We start from the raw sequence: 12,488 nt of genomic DNA on the forward strand, positions 1-12,488 counted from the left end.
AAAGCATATGATTTCTATCAATATCTATATTTCTATCTCTGCTTATCACTCTATATATAAATACATGTATATACACTATATATATCCACATATAGATGTATACATATATAAATGAATACATGTATATATACATATAAATATATATATACATCTATATAAATATATATATGAATACACACATATATATATATATACAGATATATGTACATATATACATATATATACACATACATAAATATATATATGTGTATATATATATTTACACGTAAGCTTATAGGTATTTACATATGTATATATATATACACATACATATATATATATCAATTAATAATTAATTGATAATTTACACCATTATAGGTTTTTTGTGCATGCTAAACCACTGATATTATTATAAACAATATCCTCATCTTTATATATATATATATATATATTATGTATGTATATATTACTCCTTTACGTATTTCAGTCATTTGACTGTGACCATGCTGGAGCACTGCCTTTAGTCGAGCAAATCGACCCCAGAGCCTAGTACTTATTCTATCGGTTTCTTTTGTCGAACCGCTATGTTATGGGGACATAAACACATCAACATCGGTTGTCAAGTGATGTTGGGGGAGGAAGGACAAACAGACACACACACACACACATACATATACGACAGGCTTCTTCCAATTTCCGTCTACCAAATCCGTTCACAAGGCTTTCGTCGGCCCGAACCTACAGTAGAAGACACTTAACCAAGGTGACATGCAGTTTGACTGAACCCTGGACCATGTGATTGGTAAGCAACCCACTTACTATACAGCCACTCTTGCACCTATATATATTATATATATATTTTATTACAGTCAGCCAAATGACTGACCACGGGTCAGCATGTAGCATGAAGTGATTATCACTGTTATTACTTTCTCCTTTTTTTTATTTTAACTCCCATTTTATTTTATTTTCCGATCTGATAAAGTTCCATGATTCAAATTGGTATAATTACTTAGAACAATAACTATTATTATTATTCTTGTTATTGTGGTGGTTAAACCTGCGAATCACGCTAACAGAAACAGCTGTGAGTTGAGATTCTGTCTTTTCCTAATTAATTAATTAAATGATAATGAATGCAAATCGTTATTCATCAATTGTACCAATCATTATGATCATTAATATCAATGCTCATGATTAAATATAGGTACTACACCAGTGGATACAAGTATTCCTGAGACGGTTGTTATAACCTCTAATATAAGTCGCCTATACATACATATATATATATATATCTGTAAATGTAATATGTGACAATTATTCAGTAGCCATGATAAAACTCCGAATAATTGTCACATATTACATTTACAGATAAATTCCTCTATTTACATTATATCGCAGTCTCTTTCTTCTGTTGTCTTACCATTTTTATCAATATATATATATACACACACACAAACATACAGATATATATATATACACACAGACATATATATATACACATACATACACACACATATATATGCATATACACACACACACACACATATATATGCATATACACACACACACATATATATGCATATACACACACACACATATATATGCATATACACACACATATATATGCATATACACACACACACACACATATATATATGCATATACACACACACACACGCATATACACACACACACACACACACACACACACATATATATATATTCATATAGATATATATACACACAAACATATATATAGACATACAATCTGCTGAAATGAATTGATAGGTCCACATATAACACCGAAAGCTACATCTTTGTTTTCGTTTTTTCTCCCATGAAAATATACTCATGTTACATGAGTAACTAAATTAGTGAGTATTGCTTGAAAGGGCTCCAAGAAGGCATGACTAATCTGTTAACAATAAACACTTATCAACTGCCTTATCTGCATTTTCTATTCTTTTAAATGGATGTATGCTTAATATATAGGTATTGTTTCAATGAAATTTCATTCCCCAAAAATACTAGATACTCAACTAGTATTTCCTTGGATGCAACCATCTTTTCAAGGCATTAACATATCCTCTGATTAAATTTATATATACACATTCACACACACACACATATATATATATATATATATACATAATTATATATATATATATATATATATATACACATACATATATGTATATATATATATACATATATATATATTATATATATATATATATGCATATATATGCATATATATACATGTATATATATATACATGCATATATATACATGTATATATATATATACACGTATGTATATATATATATATATATATGTGCATATATATACACATATGTATATATATATATACACACATATATATATATATATACAAATATATATACATAAATATATATACACACATATATATATATAGATACAAATACATATACATAAATATATATACACACACACACATATATATATACATATATATACATACATATATATACATACATATATATACATATATATATATACATATATATAGATATACACACATACGTATATATATACATACAAATACCTGTGCATATACAGATAATAAATACATACATACACACACGTTTATATATGCATACACACACACACGTATATATATATATATATATATATGATCCAACAGCTGCTAGAGAGGCACATACAGGAGTGGTGATATGAAATATCCCAAACTGAGGAAATCAGCAAGATCATAGTGGTGTTCCAATATGACCATGAGCAAAAGAGAATATATACATATGTATACTTATACATATACATATATATTTATACACATATATATATGCATATACATATATATACACATATACATATATGCATACGTATACTCATATATATGTATACATATACATATATATGCATGGCGGTGCCCCAGCATGGCCGCAGCTTGTGAGCTGAAACTAGATAAAAAAAAAATAATAATACATACTATTTCCCCTAATATGCTAATATGTACATATGTATATATATATATATATATATGTGTTAGCATATTGGTGATATTATATTTATATCTACATGTATTATATGTATATATATATATATTCTTTTGTTTGTTTCAGTCATTTGACTGTGGTTATGCTACAGCACCACCTTAATATGTATGTATATATATATGTTGCTACTGGTAACATGTAACCCAGTGCAACCTGTTGCAACTAAACCGGCAACCCCACCAAGCTTGCTTGGTGAGGAGGGTGTTTATTGGACACCCTGCGGGATGAAAAACAAAACCCGTCAAAGGGCGGAGGAACTCTTTAGAGTCAACGGCCATCCAATAAATGTCTTAAGGCTGTATCATGCGCAGGGACATAGACATAATCGGACGGAATACCCGATCGCGCGGTTAAACCATTGAGAGTGAAGCACTCGTGGCCTTTGTTAGGGCATCCTTCTAGGAGAAGGTAACTCAGGTAACTGGGATAACTCCGACATAAAACCTGCGGCTCAGTGGATACCGATGATGTTGACTTGTTCTTCTTTTTGGATTATGGCTGCTGTTGCTTAGTGAGTGGAATTGACACAGTGCACAGCCTTTCCTCACTTAAAAAAAATCTTCTTGCACAGGCATTGCACGATAACAACATTGATTAAGCATCGTGCAATGGCCATACTCGATAACGAGGGGGCTGCCACCATATATATATTTTATATATATATATATTAAGGTGGGGCTGTAGCCTTGCCACAGTCAAATGATTGAAACAAATATCTATATATATACACACACATATAATACATATAGATATAAATGTAAAATCCTCATATTTGTACATACATATATAATATATACATCTATATACATAGATATATAATATACACATATATTTATACATACATACACATATATATACATATATATATATACACAAATATATGCATACATATACATGTATACAAAAAGTATATGAGTGTGTATATTTATATATGCATATATATCCAAATTTAGGGAATGGAATAGGTAAAATTGAGAGTACATATGCTTCCTAGCTAGCAGAACCTGAGAAGTAATAATTAGCAAACTAGGGGCATTCCACTAGCTACATATCAGATCAAAGTTAAATTAAGATTATGTTGTCATTAAGGGATCCCATGCTAACTTGCAGAAGATGTGATAAAGCATGCATAACTGTGTGTGTGTGTATGAATGGCATTAGCCTTTCTAAAGGCAGAGAGCATATTGTGCAGACACTCTCACTTTTCAACCTGTCTGTATAAAGGAAGTTGCTTTCAGTAGCAGCATTGACTATTTTCAGTTGAGTTTTTGAATATTATTTTCCTGTATTTTATGAAAAAAAAAGAAAGAAAATAACATGAAAGGAATATTCTAAAGGAATGGAAGGTCAACACAAACATGAATTCAAAACAAAAGATCTGATATTCTGTATCATATGACCATAATGCAATGAGAATTATAACAGACAAAAAGGATTAAAATTAATACAACAGGTCAGGGCACAAAAGCAACAAGTTGAAGATACGTGTCTTAGAAATGTTGCATGTAGTGAACACCTAGACACACACACCTACATATATATATATATATCTCAAATCTCATGGTATTTCACGCATTATGATATATTCACATGCTTTTATAAATCAACTAAGATTATACACAATTAATTGGTGAGCTTACATAATCATGTTGATTCACCCAATTGGTCTCTTAGTAAGAAAAGAAAAAAAAAAGGTACCACAAAGCCTAAAATGCCAAGTATATTTTCCAAAGGGGACACTGCATACCAGAGTCTACACGGGACCCTAAGTTTTTGTAATATGTCACACTTTCCGGGACTTTTCTAAATATATATATATGTACACACACACACACATATATATATATATACATAAACACACATTTATATATACATAGATATACCATATATAATGATATATAAGTATATGTATCTATATGCACAAAAATATATAAATATATGTGTGTGTGTGTGTAGGTGTATGTATATATTATATATTTTCAGTTGCAGTTCAAACCTGGGTTTTAGAGGTAATCCAAAGTGAGCACTCATAGTACAATACCTATTACTTTACATCAGTTGATGAAATCTCCTTATGTATGTATATATTATATATATGAATATATATATATATATACACACACACAAAGTATGGGGTTTAGTTCACAGGTGATCTAAACGATTAGGTACACTAGGTAAGTGCTGTAATGGATTACTAGGGCTCCAAGGTTATAGCCGAGACGTAGTTATGGAGCCATTGCAGATTTCCGATATAGTGGATATATAATTGTTAAAGAGGACAAATGTTAAGGCAAGGCAAACATCGTAAGTCATATACATTATTATTATTGGAACAAAAATGTTTTTCCAATGATAATGTATATGACTTGAGGTGTTTGCCTTGCCTTAATGTCTGTTGTCCTCTTTAACAGTTATATACATTAATACAAACATACATACATACACGTGTGTAGATATATATTTTAATATTAAAATGTTTCTAAATTCCATCCATGGATTAATATTATTATTATTATTATTATTATTATTATTATTACTATATTTATCCTGCATTATATTGGCACAACCCAAAAAACTGCTATTGCCAGTTGCTATGATTAAGCTGTAACAGGTATAATAAAGTAGGAGCTTTTATATGTACGCTCAAAAACGTTTCCCCTAAACAAACTTCAATGATATAAATATATACACACACACACACACACACATATATATATCTATATGTGTGTGTGTGTGTGTATATATACATATATACACACACACACACACACACATCCTTCTGTAACATCATGTGTTAGTGAGTCGATACATATTGTCTATAATACCCTTTTTTTAAAAAATCCTGCCAAGGATAAGACAACCCTATAAGCACTGTTACCACTACAAAATGTCACTCGCTCACTCTGTATCATTGCTGATGTTAGGAAAAGCACCCTACGCTAAAAATGGAATGTACAAGTGAGATGTGTTTCCATGGACTCTTCCAAGTGGGTAGTAATTATGATTATGATCTGTCTCAGTCTATGGCAACTCATATGCCCCATGCCAGCATGGAGTGTATATTGAAAATGATTACTTATATATTTATATAAATACATATATAAAGGGTATGTGTTTGTATAGACACATATGGTGGGATAATAATTTAAAAAGGCATTTTCACAAGTAGTTTTGTTACTTAGCTAAACTAAACTATAGTGTGAAATTCAGTGAATGTTAACAGAAATTCCTGAACTATACCAAAAGCTATACAGCACAATGCGAAATGTAGTTGCAAGTAAACAGTAGACAGATTCTGATTGGTGGGGAAATGTCATTTGGAACAGCAAATCAGGTAAAGGATCGGATATAATCAAATGTGGAAAGAGTAGCAAATGAAACAAAAACGTTAAACCAGAAATGTATACATTTTAAATGTACTTAGATGAATTTTAAAATTGTTTTTATACTTTAAACTGCTACTCAATCATAGAGAAACTTGAAAGGAGATGAAAAAAAAAATGTCTTTCCTCCTAAGTTTCTAACATTTACTTTCATTATATATTCTACATGAGTGTCCTTAGCTTACACAAACAAAAGAGAGCTGAGAAAATCTTTAAATAAAGTTACAAACCAAATAATATCACTATTTAGATGTTATTTAATCTTCATCATCATTAATTTTATTATTTACTTTTGTCAGAGTAGATAATGGCATTTTCATTCGAGAGGAATTTTGTCCAGCATTTGTGAACTTTGTTTCATTTATTGAAGAAAAACCGTTAAGTAGTGATGTTTTGCAAGATAAAAGAAGATTCTCAAACTTTTCAGAAGAAAGTTATAGAAGAGAAAGTGATCTAACTGTTAAGAACTTTCAGGATTTCTTTTTTTTTTTATAGTAATAATTAATAACATTTTATAAAAATAAGGAAAAATTATAGCTGAACCACTGATTAGCCCTTGGGTATCAATTAGAGCTGCTGTACCATTAGGCTCATCTTCACAAATGCATGTTAAGGAAAAAGAGATATCATTCTCGGTGTTTTAACTGTCAGCAGCTAGTTATAGTGTATATGGTTTTTGTTGTTTTTTGTTTTGTTTTTAAGTAAATACCTTAAAACGCTCTTGTGTGTCAATGTACTAATGATGAACGAAAATAATTGAAAACAAAGGATAAAATAAAACAAAATGATTAAAACAGAAAATAATAAACAAAAATAAACAAAAGATTTTTTAATGAAAATAAAAAAAGCCTTCAATTAAATCATTGTTAGTTTAAATTTTTTATTGATATATATATTTATTTATTTATTTATATATTTTAAAAAGATGTCTTTTATCACTGAAAATATTAATATGAAATTTAGGGGTTTGTAAATGATATCCATAACGTGGTAAGTAGTATCCATAAAATGGTAAGAAACAGAGTCTTACTGCATTACATTTCCTACTCTCATAAACAATCATCAGCAAAGAATTAGCTAACAATCAAGGAGAAAGTCAAATGAGAGAAGTGTTTGGAAGAGTATATATAGATACATATATAAAAAAAAAAAATTTTAACTGGTATAAAATCTGGTGAGCCTGAAAAAAATTTCATGCAGATCAAACGTACATTTCTTTTCTGTTTGTTTTCACCAAATTCTCCCCACTGCCTCTATCTTTATTACTTTCAGCTAAATAGAGTAAATAGCAGCAGGTAGAAATTTTAAACAGATTATCACTAAAATTACGTTTTAGTTTTATATTTAACTTTGATAAGATTCTGAATTAGTTATGTTTATAATACACAAATTAAAATTGAAAATATCCTATTGGAGGTTCCAGTGAAGTAAAAATTGTGTTTATAAATTGCTGCTGCACACTAGCATATAATTTCTTTTGACTAGGCACTAGGCCATATGTTTTCAGGGTAGGGGTAAACGGAATATTCCAGCCTTCAAGGTTTTTCCAAAGAACATTATTATAAGTAGTCAAGTCAAACAGCTTTAGCAAGGATTGAAACTGTGTTGCTGAAATGGCTAGCAAAGTGCTTACCTCTTCATCTGCAGCACTCACTCTGTGTGAGTGCATGTGTTGTGTGCATGCATGTGTGTGTGTGCATGTATGTGTGTGTGTGTATATAATACTTATTTTAAACTTACTCATATGTAGGGAAAATATCTTGTCTATTAATCAGATTCCACATTTGATTAACTAATGATTAAAAAAAAAAGACCCTGATAAAAAAAAAAAAGCAGTTGTGTCATTACTACACTATTCCAGTGCAAATCAGAGAGACTGCAAAATTTTCAAATAAAGAGAATAGTTATACATCAGCAGATAGTTCATCTGGCTTTGCTTGACCCAAGGACAAGTGACTGGCAATTGGAAGCTTTTTTAGAATGTCTTAGAAGAACTGCTTCATTAGCAGTCAGTTTTAGTAAATAATATTTAAAACTGAAATCTAAAAACAGCAGTACATGAGACAACATACAATGATAAGAAAACTATTGATAAATGAAATGTTAAGGAAACAAAAGAGGAACAAAAAATACAATAAAATAAATGGCATACTGTAGAGGGGGAAATAAAAATCTAAGGACGGCCTTAAACATATGGGATAAGGGTTTTTTTTTTTTTATGGACTTGTTTTGAAATGGCAGTTGGACACCTGAACCAGACACTTCCAGATCACAGACTGTAAAATACACTGGTAACGGAACCAGCAGATGAAGACGTATAATTGCCTTGTAGCAGCAGACAATTATATTTCTTTTATATAATTGTGTAGATTTCAAGCAGAAAAATCTAACAGAACAGTATTAAAAACAAATGGGAAATAGAAAGAAAGCAAGAAAGACTGAATGTATCAAGATTTACACAAGTTATCTTCAAAATGGTGGCTTCTCTTTCCAGAATAAAAAGTTGTGTAATGGATGTAGGAGATATAAATTCAACAAGAATTATCCTCGGGTAAGTAAACTGTATACTTCTGTAAAAATTATAGAATTTTTTTTCTCTTTTTAATATATATTCTGAACCTTATAAAAAAAAATAAATAAATAAATAAAAAAATCTCAAATTTTGAGTGGGGGGAAAAAAGAAAAAAATAATTTCTGAAAGCTGAAAAAGTATACCAAAGTTAAAAGTTACACAAAAAATTTGATTTTTCCGTATTCATGTGCCAACTAGCAAAAAGATTGAAAGAGATTTATCAGATAAGTTAGCATATATTCACAAGCTTTTGACTTTTATAGACACTAAACAAAACTTTGGGAATCATTTTTAGTGGGAGAGAGGGGTGTTTTTTCTTCCTGTTTAAAATAAGAAAAACAATGTAAATCTCTTTTTAGTTAAGGATGACTTGGCTCCTCTTATTTTACGGGCAAAGTACAAAAACTATACAGAATAAATTTCCTAGGTGACATCATGCTAATGAGAGAGAGAGAGAAAGAAAGAAAAACAGAGAGGAGAAAAGAGATTCAAAATTAGAGGGAGAAGGAGAGTTAATTTCAGAGAACATATAAGCTTTTATCTCTTTTCTTGTAAAATAAATAGATAAAAACAAAGAACAGAAAGTTAAGTATTCATTAGCTTCTATCTGAAATTCTACTTATAATCTGAATTTATCATCTGAAATCACTAGGATTGGCTGGAGCATGAAGTGGACAACTATTCTGGTCAACAGTATTCTTCAAGAATCACTGATAGCAGTAGCATTCCAACAGCAACCAAATAAAACAACCACACCTTATGTGGTGAACTCAAATCGCCAAGGGTGGGCCTTAATTTTGTGCAATCGAAGTGCATCTGATCGCTTGCAGTTCTTGCCACAGATTTCACACGTAAATAGAACAAGGCCTGCACAAGTCTTTTCGTGCCGATTTTTATTTGTTCGAAATGTAAATGCTGCACCACACACTTTACACAATGACCGGTTATGCTCACGCTGGCTATGAGCTTCGAAGATGCCCCAGTTCTGAACTTCGAATGCACAGAAACTGCACTGAAAGTGCCCTCTTTCGTTGAAATTTGGTTTTTGGCTAATTTGGTTGCGATTATGCTGACTGGCTGATGCTCGGACTTTCCGAGACAATGCAGAGCCAAACAGCTGTGATGACATAGAAAACTTAGAAGCAGCTCGCTGAAGGGTTACCTCGTATGTTGACTTTACAGTACCACTGGACTGTACTTGGAAATTTGGAGAGGTTGAGTCTAATGGGGGGAAAGTAAGGACAGAAGAAGACTGGCTTTGCTGAATAGGTGAGCTATTTGGCAAACTATCAGCATGCTGACTTAAATCAACACCTTCTAAATTCATGTCGGATTGACCGTTCATGTTTTGGTTATTTTCATAGCCATTATCTGGTGGCTCTGGCTTCACAACAACTTCAAAATCTGGGCTTTGTTGTTCAGAGGACATGTCATTTGAGGCAGCAGAACCATCTGCTCTTAGTGAAGTCTCTGAGACGGAGGACAAAGCAGTTTCATTCTGCGTGGAGTTTTTCATCTGCATATTCTCTGTGGTTTCATGATGACTTGCAAAAACATTCATAACCCGACTAGCTTCACTTTGGATCTGCTGTTTCCCACAAAATCCTGAACGTAAGTGATTGCGTAGGTGGCTATGGCTCCGGAACATAGCACTACACATCATGCATTTTGTAAATCGTCCTCTCTGCGACTGCAAAACGGAGGAACGGATTTTGTTCCGTTTTGAACTAGTTAGTAACTTTCCCAAGATTGAACCCTGACCCGATGCGGATGCTGCTGAGGCAGCATGAGCTGAATGAAAGCTGGGCATTATTGCAGATCCTGATGAAAACTGAGAGCTGCTACTTTGAAGTCTCATTGATGTCTCACTTTGGAGTCGCATTCTGCTTTCAGACTCGATGGTGTCAGGGAAAGCAGTTGCTCCATAAGAATTCTGCAAATGTAAGTTGTTCTCTGCAACAATGCGGCAGCTTTCATCCTTAACCCCAGGGATGTCAAGGACGGAAGAGATTTCTTGAGCAGATTCATTTCCATAGGAAAGTTCACGTTGGTTGGCATTTGAGGAAACAGATCCATCAATGCCATTGCTCATTGCATAGCTTGGATCATGCCCATTCTCCTGGCTAGACTGAGCCTGGCAGTGATTGAAGTGGTCATCATGTCTTACAGAGTGGACTGATGACTTTGGACAATTGTTCTTTGATGTGCTACTAATGCTGACGTTTCTAAGTTTCTCGTGGATCTTTACAACAATCTGATTGTCGGGTTCCTCAGTAGCAATACAGATGATACCATCAATTTCAAGGCGGCTACTATGCTCCGAATCTAACTGCTCACAGCACAGCTTTATGACGGCATCATAGATGAGTTTGTTTAATTTCAGTTGGCCAGCCATCTTTGCAGGAGAAGAAATCACAGCCAGACTGGTAAGAAACCCAGGACTGCAAATAGAGAAAATAAAAGGTTAGAATAAGGAAATATAAGGAAACAAGCATCAGAGTCAGACAATAAGTACCACACACACACACACACACATGCACTCATACATACATACACACACGCATATCAAATGGAAAGGAATTAAAGGATTACATTGGTAGATAAGAGTTGTATAGAGAGAGGCAGTGAAATGAAAATGTAGGAACAGGGAGAAGGAATATGTTGATGTTTTGACAATAAGTAAATGTTACAGAAGAGGGTAATGAGAATGTAGATACAAGAGGACTACACAGAACAATGGATAAGGAGTACTTGTGATACAAATGTGAGAGAGAGACAGTCAGACAGACTGAGGCAGAAGCATAATATTCTCTAAAGTGGAATTCTTCCCCAACTGTTTCAGATCAATCAGCATAGAGTGTGGAGGATGGCAAAAATGTTGAAAATATGAATTTGCTAAGGTAAAGATTGTATAAATATGATAAATATAGACTAAAATTAGTAATTAGCAATCAAAGTAAATGACTATTTCTTCCTTCAACTGATAGCCCACTGGCTCAGGTTAAAAGACCAATTTTATTTTGCATGACAAAACTTGACCACATCTCTCACAATTGACTCAGCACAAATTGAAAAGAAGTGGCCTACAGAACTCTAACTTGCTCATTTTAGTCATCAGAACTCTCTCTCCCTCTCTGATTAACTATACATTTCTCAAGCATCTTGAAAATGTCTGTAAAAAAGAGCTTCAAAAACAAAGAAGAACAAAACAACTTCAAAGAACTCAAGAGCTCTTGGATTCCAGAATAGCTACTGGAGTAAAAAGATTTGTTTCTTGTTAAATTAAATGTTTCAATCAACATAATTTATTGCAATCAGATATATCGTTTTAACTTTGATGGTTAAAACCTGCAATTATTTTGAGAACAATAATTAAATATATACACAACTTACTTCCTCGTACTGCCACCTTCTCTATCCTCCTTCACCACCCCACCTCAAAAGCATTTAATCATTGATCTGTTGAATAATCCAACCTATGCCATCATAAAATTG

At 32.2% G+C, this 12,488-nt stretch overlaps 2 protein-coding genes across 4 annotated transcripts in view; both read right to left on the minus strand.

The window, feature by feature from the left end:
- Positions 1-12,488, minus strand: part of LOC115218584 (fibrillin-1) — a 653,797-nt gene that overhangs the window by 473,967 nt on the left and 167,342 nt on the right. The gene's annotated exons all lie outside the window — the stretch shown is intronic.
- LOC115218369 (zinc finger protein 236) overlaps positions 8,568-12,488 on the minus strand; it is an 82,791-nt gene continuing 78,870 nt past the window's right edge. The window contains exon 3 of the mRNA XM_029788137.2: positions 8,568-11,434. Coding sequence (XP_029643997.1) covers positions 9,751-11,388 — 1,638 coding nt within the window. The 5' untranslated portion in view covers positions 11,389-11,434 and the 3' untranslated portion in view covers positions 8,568-9,750. The remainder of the gene's footprint in view (positions 11,435-12,488) is intronic.

The sequence above is a fragment of the Octopus sinensis genome, linkage group LG13 (genome assembly GCF_006345805.1).
Source record: "Octopus sinensis linkage group LG13, ASM634580v1, whole genome shotgun sequence".
Lineage (NCBI taxonomy): Eukaryota > Metazoa > Mollusca > Cephalopoda > Octopoda > Octopodidae > Octopus > Octopus sinensis.